We start from the raw sequence: 26,093 nt of genomic DNA on the forward strand, positions 1-26,093 counted from the left end.
CTATTTGTAGCTCATAGGGTAGTAAAAAGAGTTCCTAATTCTCTATTTGTGGTTCCAATTGCCACAGGATTTAACATTCTTTATTACTGTCGGCTCCTACTTCCCCCTTAGTTTCCCAATCTGCTGTTCCATGGCATTTTTTTCTAGATGCTATTAATAGCCATGTCTGGGAAAGGAAGTTACAAATTTGAATAATTTTTTAACTGAAGTTTAATATAGCTCTCATTTGGAGTTTTACAATGCACTTTAGGGTATCAAGGAATCTAAGTAGTATCACATTAAAGAAACATGCCTAATTTTGTCTTTTTTTTTTTTTTTGCGGGTCTGGGGATGGAACCCAGGGACATTCTACCTCTGAGCTACACCCCCTGCCCTATTTTTTTATTCTTTATTTTGAAACCGGGTCTCACTGAGTTGCAGAGGACCTCACTAAGTAGCTGAGGCTGTCCGCGAAACGTGATCCTCCAGGTCTCAGCCTCCCGAATGCTGGGATTACAAGCGTGCGCCACCACGCCCGGCTCCTAATTTTGTCTTAATCATCATTTTATAGATACAAATTTTTGTTACATAACACTTTTTACTTCTCTCTCTCTCTTGCCTTACCCCCCCCCCAACACAGAACCTCACACACACTAAGCATACACTCTACAGCCCAAACTTTATTTCTTTTTCCTATTCCTCTTCTTTTTATGGCGGTATAGGGGATGGAACCCAGGGACATTCTACCTCTGAGCTATACCCCCAGCCCTATTTTTTTATTCTTCATTTTGAAACAGGTTCTCACTGAGTTGCAAAGGGCTTCACTAAGTAGCTGAGGCTGCCCACGAACTGCGATCCTCCTGTCTCAGCTTCCCAAATGCTGGCATTACAAGCGTGCATCACCAAACCTAGCTTCAAACATTTTTCTTTTCCTTCCTTCCTTCCTTCCTTCCTTCCTTCCTTCCTTCCTTCCTTCCTTCCTTTTCTTTTTTGCAGGTTGGGGGATGGAACCCAGGAGCATTCGACCTCCAAGCTACACCCTCTGCCCTATTTTTTATTCTTTATTTTGAAACCGGGTCTCACTGAGTTGCAGAGGGCCTCACTAAATAGCTGGGGCTGTCTGTGAACCGCGATCCTCAGGTCTCGGCCTCCGGAATGCTGGGATTACAAACGTGCGCCACCGCGCCCAGTTAAACATTTATTTTGTGATGTGCTGGTTATCCTACAGAAGCATGTTTACCCAAAAAAAAAATCTTTAAAAAAATTTTTGCTTTACCCATCAAGCCATAAGAAGAACAAAATGATGTCATTTGCAGGGAAATGAATCTCACTGAAGAATATTGTGCTGAGATTAGTCAGTCACAAAAAGTGTTAGATGTTCTCCTTCCTATGTGGAAGCTAGGGAGAGACTGGGAACGGGAGGGAATCCAGACGCAGGAGAAGCCTTAACGGAGTGATGTAAAGAGGGAGATTCCTCAATGCACATGACATACACACGCAGATTTATCAAAGGCAACCTCTGTACGGCGAATGGGAAGGTGAGAAGGAAGAGGCAGAGGAGTGGGAGTGGTGGGAATGGGGGAAAGGAGCAAAAAGTACTGTGTGAGCCTGGTGTGGTGGTGCACGCTCCTAATCCCAGTATTTGGGAGGTTGAAACAAGAGAATCCAGGTTCGCATCCAGCCTCAGCTACTTAGTGAGGCCTCTGCAACTTAGTGAGACCTTGTTTCAAAATAAAGAATAAAAAAATAGGGTTGGGGGTGTAGCTCAGAGGTACAATGCCCCTGGGTTCCATCCCCAGTACTGTGTGCTTGTATGTCTCTGTCACCCGGAACTTCATCAAGATGTATGACTACACTGAGCCTTAAAGAAGAACAAACTACATCATTCGCAGGGAAAAGGATGGAACTGGAGGGCATCATGCTAAGTGAGATTAGTCAGTCACCAAAAGTAAGATATCAGATGTTCTCCCTAATATGTGGAAGCTAGGGAGGAAATGGGTCATAGGAGGAACTCTAGACAGAAGGAGAAACCATAGGTGAGCAAATAAGGCGACCTAAGTGAGGGGGATGGGAGAGGGAAAGAGGGAAATTTCCTAATATAGCCAGGCATGGTGGCACAAGTTTTTAATCCCAGTACTTAGGAGGCTAAGAAAGGAGGATCTCAGGTTTGAGGACGGCCTCAGCAAGTAGTGAGACTCATCAACCTAAAGAGACCCTGTTTCCAAATATAAAATTAAAAATTGGGCTGGGGTTATAACTCGAGGGTAGAATGCCTCTGAATTCAATCCCCAGTACCCCCCCCCCAAAAAAAAAGAAAAGAAAAGAAAAGAAAAGAAAAGAAAAGAAATTCACTAAGGTACATGATGTACATTCACAAACATATCAAAAAGCCAAACATGAGAAGGAGGGAGGAGGTAGGGAAGGGGAGAATTGGAGAAGGTTAAATGAGAGATGTGTGCATGGTGCCTCTGCCATATTTTTTTTTTAATAATAGCACATAACTTTTATTAACATTGACATAAGTTGAGTTTTCCAAAAAGCAAGTTAAACCTGGGGGTTATTTTTTTATGCTGCAAAGGGGTCTGGTGGCCTCCTGTAAGACTCCAGGGACCATGCAAACTGGAAAAATAAAGCCAAGCTCCCCTCATCTCTCCCCAAAACAAGATTCCCACTACCCAGTTATAGAAGGACCTCCATTTGCCAGAGCCAGCAGAAAAGCTGGGTGTGTTGATGCAGAGAAACTCTGAAAGTTAGAGTAAGCTGGGTTAAGCAGCTCTGTGGCTGGGCGCTGGGCTAGTGCGTGGAGCCCTAGGCTTGCTGCCCCCTCAGCACTGCCAAAGGAGGAAGCTGGCATTCAGGTGCAAGCTGCTGTTTTCAAGGGGAGTGCCTCTACCATCTTGTACCCCACTAGGATGTATAAGTACAATGCACCAATAAAAAAAGAAAAATATATAATAAAGGGTAGACCTCTCCAGTTAAAAAATATACAAAAGAATATAAATCCTGTCTTTAAAAAAGATGCATGTATGTTTACTATGTACCAATAGATAAACAAACAAACAAACAAACAAACAAATAAATAAAATAATCTTTAAAATGTTTATACAGTATATTTTTTGGCCTGGGGTCTTAAGTGTTGGTTTACACATGATAAAACTTTCCCTTTAATTTGGCAAAAGTTAGGCTTTCCTTCTGATTTCAGCACTGAAATGAAAAAACAGGCAGACATCCCAGATTTATTTACCTCTCACCGTGAGAGCTATAGGAATATCTGGCCTTGTAAAAACACACACAAGAGAAATGCATTTCTCTTATCCTTGCTGGGCTTCAAGCCCATAATTCTTGCTGCCGAGTGGCCTGAGGGGAACCAAAAAGCATACCAAAATTAAGTGACTTTTTGTTTATATTTTCTTCTTTCCTGCTCTGTTGATGCAAGCAGGTATTAATCTGCTTGATACGCTGCTGGCCTGAAGGGGTAGTAGCCTGTCTGTCTGAGGATGCAGGAAGAACAGGTCACTGCCAATCCCAGCAGGTACCCCACACAGAAAACAATAGTATTTTGGGGAAAAAAATTTCTCCTTTCTGATTGTCTCCTTGCTGTTTTAACAAACATATTCAATAATAGTCATGGGCAAGCTTTTGAGATTTGGGTACTTTCCAATTTGCAAGGGAAAAATTCTGACATTTCCTTTTCTCTGCTAAATATACAGCTGGCATTAGTTTATTCAACAGTTATTTACTAAGTGTTTATTGTAAGCCAAGGCACTCTTCTGCATTCTAGGGTTACCAAGACTGAGTAGCACAGGTCTAGGCATTTGATTAGTCCTAGTATTGGAAATCAGAAAAATAATTGCAATGCTTTCCAAACACTTCAAGAGAATTACAGCATGGCATAAAATAAAACTATAAAGACCTATGTCATAACTTCAAGGTAATCAGACTTTCACAAAGTGTTATGTCCATACAATAAATGCTCCATGAAGGACTTTATTTTTTCTGTTTTCTATTCTATACCAATCCAGAATAGGGACTCCCAACAAATATTTATTGGCTGTTAAAAAGGCAGGGAGCTGGAGCCATTCAGAATGATGACTTTGGCATTCAGAAATCCTCTCCATTTTTATTCTCAGCTGTAGCCTACTTAGCTTTCCTTGACAGCATTTGTTCACAGAGTAGCTCATTCCATCCTTAATCACTTTTTTTTTTTTTTTTTTGGCGGTACTGGGGATGAAACTCAGGGGCATTCTACCTCCGAGCTACATCCCCAAGCCCTACTTTTTATTCTTTATTTGGAAACAGGGTCTCACTGAGTTGCAAAGTGCCTCAGTAAGTAGCTGAGACTGTCCTCAAACCACAATCCTCCTGTCTCAGCCTCCCAAATGGTGGGATTACAAGCGTGCGCCACCATGCCTGGCTCCATCTTTAACCACTTCTGACAGAAAATTCTTCTTCATACCGTACAGAAATCCATCCCCCCCCAAGCTTTGCCCAAATATACAGATTCTGCCTCTGGGACTTGCAGGAACACACTAAACAGTTCTCTGTACTACTCTCTACTACTACATTGTACTTTGTACTGTCAAGTCTTCAGAAAAGTTAAAGAAGAAATATAATTAACACCTATATGCCTTTCTTCAATTACTAACACACACACACACACACACACACACACACACACACACTTTTTTTTTTTTTTTTTGCCAGTACTGGAGATTGAACCCAGGGGCATTCTACCTCTGACCTATATCCCCAGCCCTATTTTTTTTTTTGGGGGGGAGGGCAGTACTGGGGGTGTAATCCAGGGGAATTTTACCTCCGAGCTACACTCCTAATCCCATTTTCTAGTCTTTATCTTTTGAAACAGGGTCTCACTGAGTTGCAAAGGGCCTAAGTAGCTAAGGCTGTCCAAGGACCACAACACTCCTTTCTCGGCCTCCGGAATTCTGCTGTTAAAGCATGCATCACACATTTTCCCATATTTGCTTCTTCATCTCATACTGTTTCTCCTCCTGAATAACTTGAGAGTCGGCTGCAAACATAAGACTATCACCCTTAACACTTTAGCATGTATATCCTAAGAATGGCATTTCTATTCTGTACCTAAACGAGTGATGTCAATAAATATTACCTAAAATAAATTTCATATTTAAATTTTCCTAATTGCCTCTTCTGAATCTACTTAATTTAGGATTGTTTTTAATTCACATATTGCATGTGACTTCTCCTCTTCCTCCTCGTTTTCTCTCTCTCAACATTGGGGATTGAAGATCAAAAATGTGATCTAGAGCTACCACTCTTACTATTCTGGGTATTATACGTTTTCCAATTCATCAAATCAATGCAAACCTTTTGGGGGTAACATTTTTACTGGTGGTGAATTTATGATGTGCTAAATCTTCAAGTTTTTTTTTTTTAACATTTTGCTTAAGTTACACTCCCATCTTTTTATGTACCACTGGTGTTTTAGTGTAAGGACTTGTAATAAATATTAAAATTTGTACTGCTAAGGTCATTCCAACCTTCAGTATGTCAAAGATTTTATGAATAGCATCTGAGTTTCTGTGATACTAGGGATTGAACCCACAGGCATTCTACCTCTGAGTTACACCCCCAAACCTATTTTATTTTTTATTTTAAAACATAGTATCATTAAATTGCTGAGGCTGTCCTTGAACCTACAATTTTCCTGCCTCAGCCTCCCAGGTACTGGGATTAGGGGTATGTAACACTGCACCTGGCTAAGTTCTGGTTTTACCCCCTATTTTTTAGCCCTTCCAACTTCATATCAACCATAGATAAATGTCCTCTCAAAGTCCTCTTATATTGCCTTTTTTGTTCTTGCTAAATTAAAAATTAGCTTTAAAACTCAATCTTTCCAACTGTTTTATATTCGTGGTAGTTGACACAATTTTATGCCTGTCAAAACTCACAGAATCATAAACAAAAAAGTGATTTTTTTCCTTTTTTGTACCAGAGATAATTCTTTTTTTCTCTTTTTCTTTTTCTGTGTGTGTGTGTGTGTGTGTGTGTGTGTGTGTGTGTGTGTGTGTCTGGGGATGGAACCCAGAGGCTTTCTACCTTCAGGCTATACTCCCAGACCTATTTTGTATTTTATTTGGAAACAGGGTCTCATTAAGTTGCTGAGAGCCTCACTAAGTAGCTGAGGCTGGCTTCGAACCTGTGCGATCCTCCTGTCTCAGCCTCCCAAGTACTGGGATTGTAAGTGTGTGCCACCATGCCTGGCTTGTACCAGAGATAATTCTACCTCCAAGCTACAACCCAGCCTTTTTTTTTGTATTCTGTAAGAGGTCTCTCAAAATTGCTAAGGATAGCCCACAACCTTTAATCCCCCTTTCTTAGCCTCCTAAGATTACAGGTATGTGCCACCATACCCTGCTACATAAAAATGAAAAAAATTTTTTTTTGGTGATACTGGGGTTCCTGGAAACCCTTCTACCTCCGGGCTACACTCCCAGGCATATATATGTGTGTGTGTGTGTGTGTGTGTGTGTGTGTGTGTGTGTGTGTGTGTGTGTGTGTATAATTTTTTTGGAAACAGGGTCTTCTAAGCCAGCGTGGCTGGCTTTGAACCTGAGAGATCCTTCTGTCTCCGCCTCCCTAGCACAGGAATTACAAGCGTGTGCCACCACTCCCGTCCAAAAAAGTGAATTTTAATAATGTATGTAAATAATACCATAAAAATAAAAATAAAGCCGATGTGGTGGTTCATGCCTTTAATTCTAGTACTTAGGAGGCTGAAACAGGAGGATTGCAGGGTCAAGGACAGCCTCAGCAAGCAATGAGATTCTCATCAACCTAGTGAGACTCTATTTCAAAATAAAACCAAATAAGGTTGAGGAAATAGCTGAAAGGTAGAATACCTTTGGGTTCAATCCACAATACCACAAAAATAATAAATAAATAAATAAATAAATAAATAAATAAATATCAAGCTAAGCACTGTGGTATACCTGTAACCCAAATACTTAGGAGATTGAGACAGGAGGATCATAGGTCCAAAGTCAGCCTTGGCACTTAGCAAGGTTTTCAGCAATTTAATGAGATATTTGCAAATAAAAAATAAAATAGGGCTAGGGGTGTAGCTCAGAGGTAGAATACCCCTGGATTCAATCCACAGCACTATGATTAATTAATTAATTTTTTTAAAAAAAGTCAACATTCTAAACATCCAGCTTTTTCTTCTAGTATTCACTAGTTTATTTTGATTAACAATATCTACAATATGCATTTCTATGCTACATAATTAAGTTTTCAAAGATTTTATATTTTTATTCACTAAGGGCCATGGGTTCTAGGGTTTAGTGTACCAGTAGGTACATTATTACCATTGTATCAGTTCCTGCAATGCAAAATGCAAAGAAAAAGTGATGGAATATGAAATAAAGAATTTATCCTGAAAAAGATAATCTTTCATAAAAGTAAGGCACGTCATCATTCTTACCAAAGAAAGAAAGTCAGACAATTTCCCCAATTTTCTACTCTTACAGGTTTCAAAGGTTGTTAATCCCCCCCCCCCCCAGTCCTAGGGATTGAACTCAAGGGCATTCTACATCTTATCTCTACACCTAGCCACCTCCAAACAACACCCCTAGCCCTGTTTTGTTTTTTTAGTCCTTTTTTTTTTTTTTTTTTTTTTTTGGTGGTACTGGAGGTGGAATCCAGAGGCTTTCTACCTCCGGACTATACTCCCAGACCCATTTTATATTTTATTTGGAAACAGGGTCTCACGTAAGTTGCTGAGAGCCTCACGAAGTAGCTGAGGCTGGCTTTGAACCTGCGTGATCCTCCTGTCTCAGCCTCCCAAGCGCGGGGATTACACGCGTGCGCCACCACACCCGGCTTTTTTTAGTCCTTTTTATTTTTGAAACAGGGTCTCACTGAGTTGCAAAGGGCCTTGCTAAGTAGCTGAGGTTGTCTGTGAATTGTGATCCTCCAGTCTCTGCCTCCCGAATGCTAGGATTACAAGCATGGGCCACCACACCCAGTCTGTATTTTATTTTATTTTATTTTATTTTATTTTATTTTATTTCCTCCCTCTCTCTCCCTCTCCTCCTCTTCCTCTCCCTTTCCTCCCCCCCATTCCTCCCAAGCAAATGCTGGGATTATAAATTGAAGAGGGCCTCACAGAGTAGCTGAGGCCTTGAACTTGCAACCCTTTTGTCTCAGCCTCCAAAGTACTGGGATTACAAGTAATCCAAGTTTGGGGATTACTTGTAATCCCAGCATTGGGAGGCCCCAGCTACTCAGTGAGGCCCTCTGCAACTCAGTGAGACCCTGTTTCAAAGTAAAGAATAAAAAATAGGGCTGGGGGTGTAGCTCAGAGATAGAATGTCCCTGGGTTCCATCCCCACTACTGGGGGAAAAAAAAAAAGCCACTATGCCTGGTTTGGAAGGATTTTTAGAAATACCGTTTAGTACATGACATATGCTTGTAATCTTAGCACTTGGGAGGCAGGTTCAAAGCTAGCCTTAGCTGCTTATATCTTGGAGGTAGAATGCCCCTGGATTCAATCTTCCGTGCCAGAAAGAAAAAAAAATAAAAACTGTTCAGTGCTGGTAACTATCTGCTGAAACAAACTCTCAGTGCAGGTAGGGGACATAAGTGGGAGAACCTTAATGGCCATTTAAAATTATCTAATAATGCAATCTCATATAATGATTTGCCTTTTAGTTTCTTGGCCTTTGGGTCTTGTTGAGAAGGATTTTACCTGTGTCTATGTGTTGAAGTGTTCAACCTATGCCCTCTTCAAGGAGCTGCAAGGTCTGATTTTCAAGTCTTTGATTCATCTTGAACTGACTCTTGTGCAGGGTGAGAAAGTGGGATTTATTTCCATTTTTCTGCATAGGGTTAACCAGTTTTGCTAACACCATTTGTTTTTTCCAGTGTATGTTTTTGGCCCCTTTCTTTTTTTAGTGGTACTGGGGTTCCTGGAAGCCCTTCTACATCCGGGCTACACTCCCAGATCGATTTTATATTTTTGAAACAGGGTCTCTTATGCCAGTGCGGCTGGCTTCGAACCTGCGCGATCCTCCTATCTCCGCCTCCCAAGCGCGAGGATTACAAGCATGTGCCGCCACGCCCGGCGTTTTTTGGCCCCTTTCTAAAAAAATCAATTGACCGTGAGTGTGGGGATTTGTTTCTGAGTCTTCTATTGTGCTCCATTGGTCTATATGTCTGTTTTTGTGCCAGTACCGTGCTGTTTTTATTCCTAAGGCTTTGTAGTATAGTATTGTGATTCCTCCTGCATGGTTCTTGTTGCCGAGAACTGCTTTGGTTATTATGGGGGTTTTTTCCCCAAATGAACTTAAGGGCTGATTTTTCTATGTCTGTCAGAAATGACCTTGGTAATTTAATGAGTATTGCATGGAATCTGTAGATCATTTTTGAAAGAATGGCCAAGCTGAGCATGGTGGCGCACGCTTGTAATCCCAGCATTCAGGAGGTTGAGATGGGAGGATCGCGGTTCGCTGACAGCTTCAGCTACTTAGTGAGGCCCTCTGCAACTTAGTGAAACCCTGTTTCAAAATAAAGAATTAAAATAGGGCAAGGGGTGTAGCTTGGAGGTCAAATGTCTCTGGATTCCATCTCCAGACCCGCAAAAAAAAAAAAAAAAAGAAAGAAAGAATGGCCATTTTGGTGATATTTATTCTGCCTATACAAGAACATGGGAGATCTATACAAGAACATGAGAGAGAGACAAGACAGACAGACTGCAGATTTAACCCAGGGACATTCTACCTCTGAGTTATACCTCTAAGCCTTTTTTTTTTTTTTTTTCCCCCAAACAGGGTCTCACTAAAATGAAGAGGGCCTTGCTAAATTGCTGAGGGTGTCCTCAAACCTGCAATCCTCCTGTCTCAGCCTCCCAAGTACTGGAATTATTAAGTGTATACCACCAGGCCAGCTTAAAATAATCTTTTATGAAGATATATGTCACTGATGCAAATCTTCAAAATAATATGTATCTTCCAGATAAAAAAATTATAAAAATACTTATTCACCGAATGAAAATATCTCCCTTACAAAGCTTTTCTGAGTGCCATGTATGACTCCACTATACAGCAACCCTAAAAAGGACACTTGCATTGCCTCCAAACAATGTTTTTCAAATAAGCTTTATAAAGAATTATTAAGTACTATAAATTCATACCTTGAAGAACGATGCTCTGGTTTATTTCGTTCGTTGCAATCTGTAAAGAAAGAAGACAGTTATATGTCAAATGCTTTTTTAGAGCCATTGAAAGTTCTTAAATCCCAGCTATAGTACCATGAGATTTCACAAAGGACTGTTCAAGATAGCTGTGTCTTCCCCTGTACAGTGCTCTTCATTACAGTTGAGAGGATTTGCCTGACAGAGGAGGTAGAAAGGACACAATAAAGAACAGACATAAAAACTTTTCATGACTTGTTAAAACATCTATTTGGAAAAAATGTCATTAGATATATTATTTCACTTTAAAAGATCTTTGCTGTGTTAAACACTTTGCTAAAACCAAAACAGATTCAGCTAAGGAAATAAACTAAGGAGACTGAAAAGCCACAGATTACTCAGCTCAGAAAAATCACCCCATGAATCATGGTTGGCAGAAACTTCTAACAGAATAGGGAGGGGGGAAAAATGAGAATCAGCTACAACAACATCTGCAAATATACTAAGGCCAACACAGCCTCATCCTTAACTCTCTGTCACCCAGACCATTTCAAAAGCTAGGTTTCAGTGTTTCGCCAGTAATTAGGTATACTGTGCTATGTATATATACTTTTTGGTCGTCACAACTGCAGAGGAAGGAGCTTTTGTGGGTAGGAGACCAGGGATGCTATTAAATGTCCTACAATGCACAGGGGCAATTTCCCTAAAAGAATTATTTCACCCAAAATGTCAGTAGTGCTATTGGTTAGAAATTCTGCTACAAGGCAAGAAATAAGAGCATAGATGCTTGAAATTTTCAAAAAGTTTTTCTGGGCTACTAAAAAATGCTATTAACCAACCTGAAGACTATCACAATCGAGAGAAAACCACCACCAAACCCATGATTTGTCTTTTATTTTTTTTAAATAGAACTTCTTTTCTAACAGTATATGCTTAAAAAGAAAAAAGAAATGTAACAAAAAGGCCTCAATGTTTTGGAAAAAATAACAATAGAAAGTAGCATACAGCAGTTGTGGGGGTGCATGCATGTAATCCTAGTACTTGGGAGGCTGAGAGAGGAGAATTACAGGTTTGAGATCAGCCTCCGCAACTGAGTGAGGCCCTCAGCAATTTAGCTAGACCAAAATAAAAATAAATAATAAAACAGGACTTGGAATGTAGCTTAAAGGTAGAATGTCCATCCCAGTGTCTGTCTCTCTCACATAGACACATACACACACATACATACACACCATACAAACCACAACAGAGTCCTATGCAACTGTATTTTTTTAATTCTGTGGATTATAAAAATACAGTTCCCTGAAGTATGTTCTGAATTAATGCTAAAAAAGATAGAATTTAATGGCAAAGTAACAATTAGACAGGATTCCTTTTCTTCCCCTTAATTTTAATGCTGTTAGAACAGCATAAAGAGAAAAATAAAACATTCTACAACTTCTAGAGAGAAATATGGAAGAAAAGGAACAGGATTTACAGAGTAAAACGCATATACCATTTTTAATGGATTCATAATTTAAAAAATTTAAACCACAGAGTTAATAATATACACTAAAACACTATTTTCTGAAAGACTAGCAAGTAGAAAGATTCAAAATAAAATGTGTTTGTTCTCCAAATGCATGATGTTAATGTTTCTGGTTCTAATTTATCTACATAGATTTAGTATTACTGTGCCTTTTAAAACATTTCTGTTTTAACTTAATTTAGTTTTACTCCTTCCTTAAGTTAAAATATTGTGGTCTTTAGTTGTTATTAAACCCACAGTAACACTGGGTATACTTAAATCATTTTAAAAAATCCTTCCTCCTAGTCTCTTGGTTTTTTTCTAATAAAGCTAGGAACTGGACAGAGATAAGTTATCTTGATATAACAAAGCAACAACTCTTACCTGTGGCTAAAGATGAACTAAAAACTCTGCCCGGAATGCCATTTGCTGTTGCTCTGGTCCTGGTTTTGTACAGTTTATTTAGTTTATTTAATAGGGAATTCTCCCACTAATCAAGGTACAACACACAGGAGGAGATGAGAAACCGAGTCATGATGCATGTAAACAAGTCTCAGCATCCGAGGGCTTCCCTCCAGAACCCATTCTGATTGGCAGATGTGCTATGACCAGTCTGCACCACTGGAATGCAGCCACTCAGGAAGTGAATGGCTCACAGCTCTCCTTTATTCGTCGTTAAAACAGAAAGTTCTGTGGTCGTTTTTATACTTTCTACTCTAAGAACACACAAATTCTTTCCTACTACTTCTCTATTAAACTGGTAAAAGAAATCCAAGAAAATGACTTGATTATCAATTGGAGGAAAATTAACATTTTCCTCCAAATTTACTCTTAGTGGTGTGTTAGATTCCTATGTAAATAGGCATACTCAGTGTTTATAACATGTTTCTCTGGGAACTCAAATAGTTGATAATTTGAGAAAAGTTATCCATTACTTAACAATATTTTCCATTCTCCATCTCTTGACGACGGAAAACAAATTGAAACTAATGTTCTTGGACTGAAATTTTTTCAAATATATAAATAACTGGATTTCACATTTTTTTCATGGAGCCATCTTTTAGCTCGAATATATACTTAAGTATGTGTGTTGGGTATCTGTTTTATATACTTATATTTTAAATATGCTTATACTTTATATACTTTTAAGCAAAGTAGTTTTCATAATAGTCAAGAATATTGTGGCTGGGCGTGGTGGCGCACGCTTGTAATCCCAGCATTTGGGAGGCTGAGACCAGAGAATCGCGGTTCGCTGACAGCCTCAGCTAGTTAGTGAGGCCCTCCGCAACTTGGTGAGACCCTGTTTCAAAATAAAGAATAAAAAATAGGGCAGGGGGTGTAGCTTGGAGGTCGAATGCCTCTGGGTTCCATCCCCAGACCCGCAAAATAAAATAAAATAAAATAAAATACAAAGAATATTGTGCCATTGTCACAAAATAAATTACTGAAGAGGCAAAGTTTTTGGCAAAATAATGAATGGTTATTATTTTGATCCAAAAGCCAGAACTGAAAAAACCATCACTGAAGGTGGATTTGGGCTATGCTTTCTTGCCAAAAATAACAACACATTTGGATAAAAGCCCCTTAAGCAAATTGAGAACTGATAGAAAACATGGAGGTTTCATCTTGGCTATACACACTGCTTAAAGAATTTTATTTCAAATCAAATACTTTGCCAGGTGTAGTGGTACACACTTGTAATTCCAGTTCTTGGGAGGCTGAGACAGGAGGAACCCAGGTTTGAAGCCAGCCTTAGCTACTTAGGTATCCTGCGACTTAGTGAGACCTTGTTTCAAAATAAAAAATAGAAATAGCTCAGTAGCAGAATGCTCCTATGTTTAACCCCCAGTATCTCCAAAGAAAAACAAACAAAAAAATCAAATTTTTTTTTTTTTTTGGTACTGGAGATTGAACCCAGGGACATTCTACCTCCAAGCTACACCCTCAGCCATCTTTATTTTCTATTTTGAAACAGGGTTTAAGTTCCTGAGAGTCTTGCTAAATTGCTGAGGCTGTCCTCAACTTGCAATCCTACCTGGCCTTCTAAGTACTGGGATTACAGGCATGTGCTACCATGCCTGGCTTCAAATCAAATACTTTTAGCAATGTCCTCTCATTAATTTTTAGCATTTTGGTGTTGGTTTGTTTTCTGTTTGGGAATTTTGTTTTGGTGGTGGTCCTAGGGTTTAAACCCAAAAGCATTCTACCATCCCCAGACCTTTTAAATTAAATTATATTTATTATTTATTTATTTTTGTGGTATTGGGGATTGAATGGGGGGGGGTCCTTTTTCTGAGCTCTAACCCTTGCCCTTTTTATTTTTTATTTTGAAACAGGGTCTTGCTAAAGTACTATGAACTGGCTTTGAACTTGCAATCCTCCTATCTGAGCATCTCAAGTACTGGGATTACGGACATGCACCACTATGCCCACCTTCCCAGATCTTTTTTTAAATTTTGAGACAAGATATCATTGAGTTGCCCAGGTTGGCCTCTAATTTGCAATCCTCCTGCCTTAGCCTCCTGAGTAGCTGGGAGTAAGGAATGCACTACCACATCTGGCTCTAAGTTCTTTTTTAAATATAATTAGAAGAAAATATATTTGCAGAGGCTTTCTATACTTTTGCACATTTAGAATCACATGAATAACTTACTAGCTCAAAGTTTTACCATTTCCATTTTTTAAAAAAAGATTAAAAATAAAATGTCCTATCTCTATATCTGCCGAATGGGGTCCTCCAGAGACCCATCAAGTAGCACATGATGGTTTAGGTCACTCAAAGAGCAGCAACACATTCTCAGTGTGAAGGTAAGCATGGCTAGATGTGAAGTCGGCTGGTTCTGTAGGTATAGTGTATATGGTGCGTGTGCGTCACACACACACACACACACACACACACACACACACACACCCTGTATTCCCTGTCCCAGTCATCCATGCCTCTTGATGAATAAAGCTTGTTGAGTTAATGGAAGAATACAAACAGAAATAAAGCAAAATAGCGGTAATACCAAGTCTGTTGATGGGTGTGTGTGTAAACATTGAAGGAAGTCTGAGCGTGGCAAGGGGGACCCATGGTGCATCAAAGGGACTCAAGAACAGTGAGGGGAATGGTAGGATATTACTGCAGGCCAGAGACTGTGGGGACGGCAGAGCAGCCACATTCTCTTTTCATGATAACTTTTGGTTCTAAGTAATCTAAACAATATGACCCAGTGTTTAATTTTAGGGGTTATACCACTAATACAGAATGGCCCCTGCCTAGTCAGGGTCAACTTTTGGAGAAATGACAGATCCTAATAATACAAAATAGTTCAGAGTGCTCTGAATCTAATAATTTGACAAACACTTTGAAATGGAGATGACAAAATGCAAATGTTATATTTTACTTTGATTAAAATTAAAAATAGCCAACTAGGAACTTATTAGAATCTGTTGTAAGACATTCGGGCTTTGATGGCTTGGCTTTGATCATTTAACTGAGAGGGAATCAAACACCATTGGGTAGGGAGATGGACTTTACTAACTGAATTCAGAAGTGAGAGGTCTTTGATTGTTCTTTAAAAGTAGGAGAAGACTCAGTCTCCATGAATGAATACACATATATACTCAAAAGAGTAGGAAGTAGTGTCAAGGGACTCTGTCTTGTACCTCATATTGAAGTACTAAGAGCCTCAGAATCTAGGAAAAGTATAATCTATGAAGAGACTCTATAACCTACTCTCAAACATTATTGTTAAGTTCTATTTTGGGAGTATATAAAGGTTTTGGTTTTACTTTTTTAGGGTCCCACTATGCTGCACAGGCTTCCCTCAGACACTCTTTTTGCCTTAGTCTCCCAAGAAGACGATACTGCAGGTATGTGCTGCCATGCTTGGATTATTACATGTTATTTTTAAAACATGAACCATGGCCGGGCGTGGTGGCGCACGCTTGTAATCCCCGTGCTTGGGAGGCGGAGACAGGAGGATCGCGCAGGTTCGAAGCCAGCTGCGCTGGCTTAAGAGATCCTGTTTCTGAATAAAAAGTATAAAATGGGTCTGGGAGTATAGCCCGGAGGTAGAAGGTTTCCAGGGACCCCAGTACCACCAAAAATAAAAAATAAAAAAGAAAGAAAGAAAATAAAACATGAACCATTGTATGTGGTGGTGCATGCCTGTAATCCCAGCTACTCAGGAGGCTGAGGTGGGAGGATACAAAGTTGGAGGTCAGCCTGAGCAAGATCCTGTCTTAAAATAAAAATGGCTGGGAATGGAGCTTACTGGCCCAGCAGAAGGCCTCAGGGCTCAGTCACCCGTAACACACACACACACACACACACACACACACATAAAATAAAGCATGGACTGATTTAATATTAACTAAAGATCCCAGAGTCTGAAGAAAAACTAATCATGTGCCAAGGAAGCACATTTTGGTCAATGATGGATGACACATAAGACAGTGAAACATTCCTACTGCCCTAGTGACAAGCAGCCCTCATGTCATTGCAGGGCAACACATTATTCATGTGTTTGTGGTGATGCTGATAGAAACAAACCTGTGTTGCCAGTCATATAAAGTAGAGCACATGCAATTATATATAGCACATAATACTTGATAATGATAATATATGGCTATTTACTGGTTTATATATTTAGTGCCTTATACTTTATTATCTGATATCCCTTCTACTTACAATGTATCCACATCCTTAAGCAACACATGTTTGTATTTAAAACAACAATGTCATTTACCTTTTTACTTATGATAAACAGACTAAAACAACAAATCCATCCATTATATGACATAAGCTATTCAGGGTTCATGAGTTTTACATTTAGCGAATTTTTTTTCTTCTTTGTGGTACTAGAAATTAAACTCAGGGGCATTCTATCTCAAGCTATACTCCCAGCCCTATTTTTTATTTTGAAAAAGGTTTTCACTAAGTTGCTGAGACTGGCCAGGAACCTGTGATCCTTCTGTCTCAGCCTCCCAAGTACTGGGATTACAGGTGTGCACCACCATGCCCAGATAAAATCCCAGCTCTTTTTATTTTGAGATAAAGTTTTGCTAAATTGCCCCACATGACCTTGAACTTGTGATTTTCTGGAATGCACCACTGTACCTGACAATACTGCTTTTTATATTAATTAATTAATTTTGGCACTGGAGATTGAGTCCAGAGGCATTCTACCTCCAAGCTATACCCCCAACCCAATTTTATTTATTTATATTTTCTTTTGGTACTGGGGATGGAACACGGGGGGGGCTTCTACCTCTGAGCCAGCCCTATGTTTTATTCTTTATTTTCAAACAGGGTTTCTCACTGAGTTGCAAATGGCCTAAGTAGCTGAGGCTGTCTGCGAATTGCAATCCTCCTGTCTCAGCCTCCCAAATGCTGGGATTACAAGCATGTGCGCTACCACACCCGGCTCATATATTGCTTTATTAAATGACAGAGTTGGGGTGGGTACCAGGGATGGAATTCAGGGGCATTCTACCTCCAAGCTACACCCTCAGCCCTATATTTTATTATTTTTTTTGAAACAGGGTCTCACGGAGTTGCAAAGGGCCTCACTAAGTACCTGAGGCTGTCTGTAGACCACGATCCTCCTGTCTCAGCCTCCCAAATGCTGGGATTACAAGTATGTGCCATCACACCCGGCTAAATGACAGGTTTTTAATAAATATAAACTTCTTCCTTTTGAACACACAGTTGAACTTACAAAAGTTCCTACTCTCTTGGTTGCAAAAGCTAAGAAATTAAAGAAAAATCTCTGAGTAACCACCTACAATAGAGAAACAAGGCATATTCTAGAAAAGTCTACATGACTGTTTTTCATGTTTCTGTGGTAAATGAAAACATACGGACTCCAGCACTGTCAATGCTGATATCTTTCATTAATTCTAATTATAATGTGCCTAAACTCATTGAAATGCAACACCCTAATCACAGGGAGGGGAAAATGAGATACAGGGGAAGTTTTCTCAATGTAGGATTTATGTTTTACCAAAAAGGCAAACTGTGTCTGGAATCTGTTTCCTCCTTCCCCTGCTCACTGCTTCCATAGTTATTTTGGCTTCTTATCAGCACTTGTCTGGGCTCTTGAGTTCTGACTAGATTTTCTAGTTCCAGTCTCTTCTCCTTCAACCCTGTTATATTACTATCTAGATAAATTCAGGCCTCAGAACAATTACAAATGACTACATACCATAAATCCTAAGAGGAGTAATTGAGACGATGCTAGTGACATCCTTAGCTCACTACCTGTGTACTGTAAGCACTCCATAAATGTCGGATACCATCGAGTTGCTCAAAGGCCAGCTGGTAACTAGTTGCAGTAACTCATACTGCATTGTAGCTACTATGCAAGTTATTTAACCTCTCTAAGCCTAAGGTTTTTTCATCTACACACCGGGAGAGAATACTATCTTCAAAGTTTTTATGAAGCTAAATGAATGAATTCAAGGGTATAAAAGCTCAGCTCAGTACCTAGAATATAAATTCTAATTGTTACTACTATTCTAATTATAAGATATTTTGTTTGTGGTGGTGTTGTTTTGAGATGGGGGTCTCACTATGTTGTCCAGAGTCCAATTCCTGGTCTCACACAATCCTCCTTCCTCGGCCTCCTGAGTAGCTGAACTATAAGTATTTGCCACTGTGCCCGGCTTACTCCAAATATATATGTTTTATTTTATTTATTATTATTACTTTTTTTTTTTTTTTGGTGGTACTGGGGGTGGAACCCAGAGGCTTTCTATCTCCAGGCTATATTCCCAGACCTTTTTTATATTTTATTTGGAAACAGGGTTTCACTAAGTTGGTGAGAGCCTCACTAAGTAGCTGAGGCTGGCTTCGAACCTGTGGCATCCTCCTGTCTCAGCCTCCCAAGTGCGGGGATTACAAGCGTGAGCCACCATGCCCGGTTCAAATATATATATTTTAAACACACACACACACACACACACACACACACACACACACGGAGAGGGAGGGAGGGAGGGAGGGAGGGAGAGAGAGAGAGAGAGAGAGAGCGAGCGAGAGAGATGTGTGTGTGTGTGTGTGTGTGTGTGTGTGTGTGTGTGTGTGTGTGTTACTGGGGATGGAACCCAGGAGCCTTCTACCTCTGAGTTATATACCCAGGCCTATTTTATATACATTTTTTGAAAACAGGTTCTCACTAAGTTACTGAGGCTAGCTTCGAAACTATGATCCTCCTGTCTCAACCACCCAAGTACTGGAATTAAAGATGTGTGTCACCACATTCAGCACTTTTACTATATTTAACACTTGCTCAAAAGCCCCTTTTTCCATGAAGCTGATTGCTTCCTCTTTCTTCAATATCCTTGGTATCAGTTTCCTATTACTGGTAAGAAACTATCACAAACTTAGTGGCTTAAAACAACAAAATTTATGATCTTACAGTTCTAGAGGCTATATATCAAAGTGGGTCTCACTGGGCTAAAATTAATACACCTGTAGGGCTCCATTCCTTTTGAAGGTTCCAGGAGAGAATCGATTTTCTTGCTTTTTCCAGTTTTTGTTGTTGTTGTTTGTTTTTGGTGGTACTAGGATGGAAGCAAGAAGCACTCTACCTCTAGTCTATACTCAAACCTATTTTATTTCTTATTTGGAAAAAGGGTCTCACTAGGTTGCAGAGTGCCTCACTGAGTAGCTGAAGCTGGCTTTGAATCTCTGATCCTCCTATCTCAGCCTCCCAAGTACTGGGATTATGAGTATGCACCATCATGCCTGTCATATTTTTTCCAGCTCTTTGAAGTCATTTTATTCCTTGTTTAGTGGCCCCTTCCTCACACAGTGTAGTATTTAAAAATCTTTCTAAGACGGGCGTGGTGGCGCACGCTTGTAATCCCCGCGCTTGGGAGGCTGAGACAGGAGGATCACACAGGTTCAAAGCCAGCCTCAGCTACTTAGTGAGGCTGTCAGCAACTTAGTGAGAACCTGTTTCCAAATAAAATATAAAATAGGACTGGGAGTATAGCCCAGAGGTAGAAAGCCTCTGGGTTCTACCCCCAGTACCACCAAAAAAAATATCTTTCTAGTGGGCATGGTGGCATATGCCTGTAATCCCAGGATTTGGGAAGCTGAGGTAAGACAATTGCAGGTTCAAAGCCAGCCTCAGTAACTTTTTGAGTTCCTGTTTCAAAATTAAAAATGAAAAAGTCTGGGGATGGAGCTCAGAGGCAGAATGCCCCTGGATTCAAGCCCAAATATAATGATTACAGTGGGTCAGAGAGGATAATCTAACAATCTTTATATGAAGGTTAATTCATCAACAACCTTAATTCTCCTTTGCCATGTTATGTAAAATTATTCACAGGCTCCAGAAATTAGTATATGGATGTCTTTTCTGGGGAGATGAAGAACATTATTCTGCCTAATACCTTATGTGAACCCTCATACTACCTATACGTTCATTTAAGCGCATATGGCAGCATGTGCTGCTATGTAAGTTTTAGGCATGTGTCTCCTTTCTAAGCAGTGTGTCTGAGGAAAGCAAGAACACTCAGATGAAGGTTTGTTGATGATGGTAATTATCTATGCCTTCGCATTTTCTTTTCTTTCCTGCATTCTTTATGCTGTACTTGACTCATTCATACAGCTGATATTGCTAACAGAATTAAGTTTTCCTAACAATTCCCATGTATTTTTTACTCTTTATAAACATTATACTGATGTAAAAGTCATCTTAGTCCTAAGCAATCCACATTTAGTCTATTCTGTCTCAGAGTAGCCCTCATGAAACCAAAACATACACAGAAAAAAAAATAAACAGTGCATATGAACGTAAGAGAGCTAGTTACTTGGTGATAGGCTGCTCCTTCTTTTTAATAATTCCTTTTTTTAATGGTTCAGTCAAATCATTTATATTGTTGAATTCAAATGACAACTAAATCAGACTTTTTATTATTTGAGCTTTATGTTAGTAATTTCAGAGATGAAAAGTCAGAGCTGCCATTTGCAACGCTTTCTCACCCCAAGTTGAGTTTGGCGGATATTTTGGAGGACGTTTCATCAGTGCCACTTGGTCCTGGAAGCAAGGCGAGAAGGGGAGCAGACACGGAGCCTGGCTTGGCGACAGGGTATCATCAGTCCTTCTTACTCTAAGGATGCGCTAACCTTAATAATCACTTTCATATGAAATTTTTTGTTAGAAAAACTCTTTTTTTCAGCAAGCAAAACTTGTGCTGTAAGGATGGGCAAAAGAGTCCCTTTAGTTAACTATAAATCTCAAAATTTTCAACTGCCAAATTATAAAACTAGGCCCAATTTTAAATGAATTAGGTCATTCCTAAGGGTTTTTCTTAAATCATCAATTTTATCTGGAACAAGAAATGCTCTAAGAAAGGTAATCTGTGGCCAGCATGGTGGCTCACGCTTGTAATCCCAGTACTTGGGAGCCTGAGACAGGCGGCTCTGAGGTTCTTGGCCAGCCTCAGCAACTCAGTGAGGTCCTCTGCAATTCAGTGAGACCCTGTTTCAAAATAAAGAATAAAAAATAGGGCTGAGGGTACTGCTATGAGGTAGAATGCTCCTGGGTTCAATCCCCAGTACTGCCCCCCACAAAAAAGTAATCTCAGAAACTGATCCAAAAACAGGGATTGCTTTCATTACTTCCCAAATTATATTAACCTTCTAGAATTATCACAAATTTGAGGGTGAAATATTTACTTCTTTTTTTGGGGTGGTATTGAGGATTGAATTCAGAAGTGCTCTACCTCTGAACTACATTTCTAGCCCAGTTTTGTTTTTAAATTTAGAAACGCGCCAGGTGTGGTGGTGCACGCTTGTAATCCCAGCATTTGGGAGGCAGAGACCGGAGGATCGCGGTTCACAGACAGCCTCAGTTACTTAGTGAGACGCTATGCAACTCAGTGAGACCCGGTTTCAAAATAAAGAATAAAATTAGAAACGGATCTCATTAACTTGTAAATGGCCTTGCTAAGTTGCTGAGGCTGGTCATGAACCTGCAATCTCCTGTCTCAGCCTAAGTATAGAAATGTTATCTCATGATCACAATCCACTTCCCCGAGAAGCCAAGGCCCCTTATACAGAGCCCAGTCTTAGTCATCTTCATTCGCAGCACCAATGCTAGACACATAGCCACATAGCTGGCACTTGCCAATCAAGAATGCCATGTGGCACAGGGCCAGGCACATATCTTTTAAATGTGTCCATTCTTTCTTTCTTTCTTTTCTTTCTTTCTTTTTTTTTTTTTTTTTTTGGTACTGGGTTGAATCGAGGGGCAATCTACCTCTGAGCTACAACCCAACCCCCAGGCCTATTTTACTTCTTATTTTGAAACAGGGTCTCACTAAGTTGCTGGTGGCCTCATGAAGTTTCTGGGGCTGGCCGAGAACCTGCGATCCTCCTGTCTCTGCCTCCCAAGTGCAGGGATTACAAGCATGCGCCACTGTGCCCAGCTCAATGTGTCATTTCTTTAATGTCACTTATCTTTGATTTTACATTGTTTAGATTAATTGGTGCACCTTAGAATTTCAGGTTCTGCAAAGAAGGTTAAGTATTGATTACCTGATGCCTCCAGGTACTCTTGGCATCTACTACTGAATCATGAAAAATAATAAATATATCAGTATGGAAATTTAGGTAGACTTTTTTGTTGTTGTTCTTTTGTTTTTAGAGACAGGGTCTCACTATATTGCCCAGCTGGCCTCGAACTCAAGCAATCCTCCTACCTCAGCCTCCTGAGTAGCTACAACTACAGGGGTGAACCGCGAAGCCCAACTTTGGGCGTAAGGGTTTTTAGGGGTGCAGGGATTGAGCCCAAGGCCTTTTGTATGCTAGGTAAGCACTCTACACTGAGAATCCTCCAGTCCCTAGGGAGACTTCAAAGGAAGAAACTCTAAGACAGGCTTGTTTTGAGTTCTTACCTCACTGCTAATTACTTCATTAATCTCAGTAAAATATTTAACCTCTGTAGGCTTCAGTAGCCACATCTGTAAAATGGAGAGTGATAGTAGTGTCCATCTCATCAAACTGAATTAAACGAAGAAATAAATACAGAATAGTACGTTTGCTGACTACAAGTGCTCAATAAACGCTTACGATTATGGCAATACTATCCGGGATGTAAAAATCCATGAAGTTCATGACACTGTGAGGATTATCTAAAAGCTTAGCCTTTGTACAATAGGGGTTTTTAAATCAGTGTGATTTTCTTCTTCCTTACTATTAGTCAAAAAATAGGAGAAATGTACTAATAATTTTGGGGTGTTTGGGATTGAACCCAGGAGGCATTCTACCTCTGAGCTATTCACCCTAACCCTACTTTATTTTTATTTATTTATGTATTTTTTGTACTAGGGATAGAACCCAGGGGCACTCTCCCTCTAAGTTATATCCTGAACCCAATTTTTTTATTTATTTGGAAACGATCTCACTAAATTGCAGCGTGCCTCGCCAAGTTGCTGAGGTTGGCTTCAAATCTGTGATCCTCCTGCCTCGGCCTCTCAAGCACTTGGATTACAATCATGCGCCACCAAGCCCGGCTTTTATTTTTATTTTTAAATAGGGTGTCACTAGGTTGATAAGTGTCTCTCTACTTGTTGCGGCTGTCCTCAAACTTGCGATCCTCCTGTCCCAGCCTCCAGATACTGGGATTACAGTTGTATGCCATCATACCTGGCTCTAATAAATAATTTCTAAACCCTCTCTTATTAAATAATTCCAGCCTCTTTATCCTTTTCTTTCCTGTCTAGTAATTTTCAATCACTGGCTACTTTGAACAATTAGTTACTTCTGATTTTCAATTTCCCATTGGCAGAAGTGATAAAGCAGAAGAATGTAGAGAACATTAAAAGGTAAGCAGAGGCGGCCGCCCACTGTACGTACTCTGTAGGTACTAAGCGCTCTATCACCTCTTGAAGACTAAAGAACTCCACAGTAAGTTTCCTGAACAGGCTGAATGAGTCACAGAAAGTAAGAAATAAAACTGATTAAACATACTATTTTATATATTTATGAAATCAATAAAACCGCATCTCAGGATAGTATGGATTTCGTAAGAACGTCAAGCTGGGTGTGAAAACATCACGCTGGGTGTGGAGGCACACACTTGTAATCCAGGGCTTAGGAAGCTGAGACAGTGAGACAGAAGGACCACAGGTTCAAGACCAACGTTAACAATTTAGCAAGACTCAGCAACCTAGCAAGACCCTATTTCAAAACAAAAAATTATAAAAGGGCTGGGGGTATAATCTGAAGGTAGGGTGCCCTGGGTTCCCAGTACCCCTCCCAACACACACATAAATCCAGAAAGCCAAAAATAAAATTATTATTTCAAGTGCCAAAAGATGAACAACATCTCTAATTACATGTTGCTTTTTAAGCTGTTAGGGTAAAATACAGATTTGTTTTTCTTTGAAGGCCAAAGACAAAAAGCCGGGTGTCATGGCACATGCCTGTAATCTCAGTACTTAAGAGGCTGAGCCAGGATGATCACAGCCTCAGCAAGTAGTGAGACTCTCATCAACTTACCAAGACCCTGTTTCAAAATAAAAATAAAACAGGGCTGTGGGTATAGCTCAGAGATAGAATATTCCCTGGTTCAATCCCAGTATCACCAAAAAAGGAAGGAAGGAAGGAAGGAGAAAGGAACGAAGGAAGGCAGGCAGGAAGGCAGGCAGACAAGAGTGGGTTTGGTGGCACATGTAATCCCAGGGCTTTGGGAGGTTAAAGTAAGAGAGTCATAAATTCAAGGCCAGTCTCAGCAACTTAGTGAGACCCTATTTCAAAGTAGAAAATAAGGCTGAGTGTCTACCTCAGAGATACAACCTCCCTAGATACGATCCCCAGAATGACTTAAAAAAAAGACAAAGACAGGTTGGGGTACGGGTCAGTGCTCGAGTGCTTGCTTAGCATGCCTTGAGCTCTGGGTTCAGTCCCCAGTACTGGGGGTAGGGTGGGGACAAAAGACTTTTACTGCCTCCTTTTCCTTTTACAGATCTCGTAACGTCAAGTTTTACCTTTGGATAGCTGAATCTGCAAAATGAACAAATGTTAGAAACCACTGGAGCAAGAGGCTTCTTCACCTGTGGAGAAGCCTGAGCGCAAGAGCATTATCCCGAACACCAGTCACCTGGCTCGAGCCAGGAACAATTAGCTCTGCAAACCCTTCCAATCCTGGAAAGGAGGTTTTCTGATCTGGGTCTTCCAAATGCAATTTTTATCCACAGTGGGGCAGTCTTGATCTCTAATCTGAACTGATGAGGAAAAAAAAGTTGTTTTTTTCTTTTTTGGGGTGTGTGTGTGTGTGTGTGTGTGTGTGTGTGTGTGTGTGTGTGTGTGTGTGTGTGTGTGTGTGTGTGTGTGTGTGACTGAAGACTGAACCCCCTGTGGAGGGGGGGCTGGGGTTCTATCTTTGAGCTACACCCTCATCCCTTTTTTCTTTTTGCAGGTCTGGGAATGGAACCCAGGGGTAATTCTACCTCTGAGTTACACCCCCTGCCCTATTTTTATTCCAAAGTTTGAAACAGGGTCTCACTAAGTTGCAGAGGGACTCACTAAGTAGCTGAGGCTGTCCATGAACACAATCTTCCCAAATGCTGGGATTACAAGTGTGCACCACCATGCCCAGCCCCTTTTATTTTAAAACAGAGGCTTGCTAAATTATTGAATGATGGCCTCGAATCTGTGATCCTCCTTTCTCAGCCTCCCAAGTACTAGGATTGCAGGCATGTGCCACAGCACCCAGCTAATATTTTTATCTTCATTAAGAAAAGATAAAGCTCATCCAGGCCTTCCAAACTACCTTACTTAGGTACAGGGAATGTATTCTCTGTACAGCACACTGCATGCATACTCAAGCCCACTCACCTTCCTCTCCACTTCATTAACTTCATTACACACACACACACACACACACACACACACACACACCCCTGCAAAAGAATACCAAAACACAAACAGAATGCCAACTGTCTCATTCCATTCTTCACTGTGTGAAATGTCTCAAGTAAGTGCTCAGTTCTATCACAGTTCTAAAAACAGAGTTGAGTGCAAAGATACCTAAGACACATCCACCACCTTTGTTTTAAAGTCTTATTAGACCTTCTCCCAAAGACAGAAATAATGCATCTCCATACAGTCAGTGCTAAGTAACTGTTAGCACTTATAATTCTCCTTACACATTACTCCCACTATCATAATCTGCGTTAAGACAGCGCCTTCATATGCCTTGTAATGTCCAGCACCTTACACAATGTAGAGAAAATGCAAATCTCTTGTTGAGTATACTGGTCTGAGTCCTCTCCACCTCTGCAAACTGGAAAACAGGTGCCCTAAAACGCCATTGAGCTGTTTTTGTTTCTTTTGTGTGTGTATTGGGGAGAGGAGTTAGTAATTCGTAGAGAAGAAATTGTGCATTATCACACTAAGGCTTCAAATAATTTTCATTTGGAAAGAAAAC

General features: G+C 40.2%; 1 protein-coding gene across 2 annotated transcripts in view; it reads right to left on the reverse strand.

Moving 5' to 3' along the window:
• SH3D19 (SH3 domain containing 19) overlaps positions 1-26,093 on the reverse strand; it is a gene marked incomplete at both ends in the record, with an annotated part of 191,912 nt that overhangs the window by 98,433 nt on the left and 67,386 nt on the right. For both annotated transcript variants that reach the window (XM_080697479.1, XM_080697478.1), the window contains one exon: positions 10,152-10,191. In XM_080697479.1, coding sequence (XP_080553605.1) covers positions 10,152-10,191 — 40 coding nt within the window. The remainder of the gene's footprint in view (positions 1-10,151; positions 10,192-26,093) is intronic.

This window comes from Muscardinus avellanarius (assembly GCF_963383645.1).
Source record: "Muscardinus avellanarius genome assembly, chromosome: 6".
Lineage (NCBI taxonomy): Eukaryota > Metazoa > Chordata > Mammalia > Rodentia > Gliridae > Muscardinus > Muscardinus avellanarius.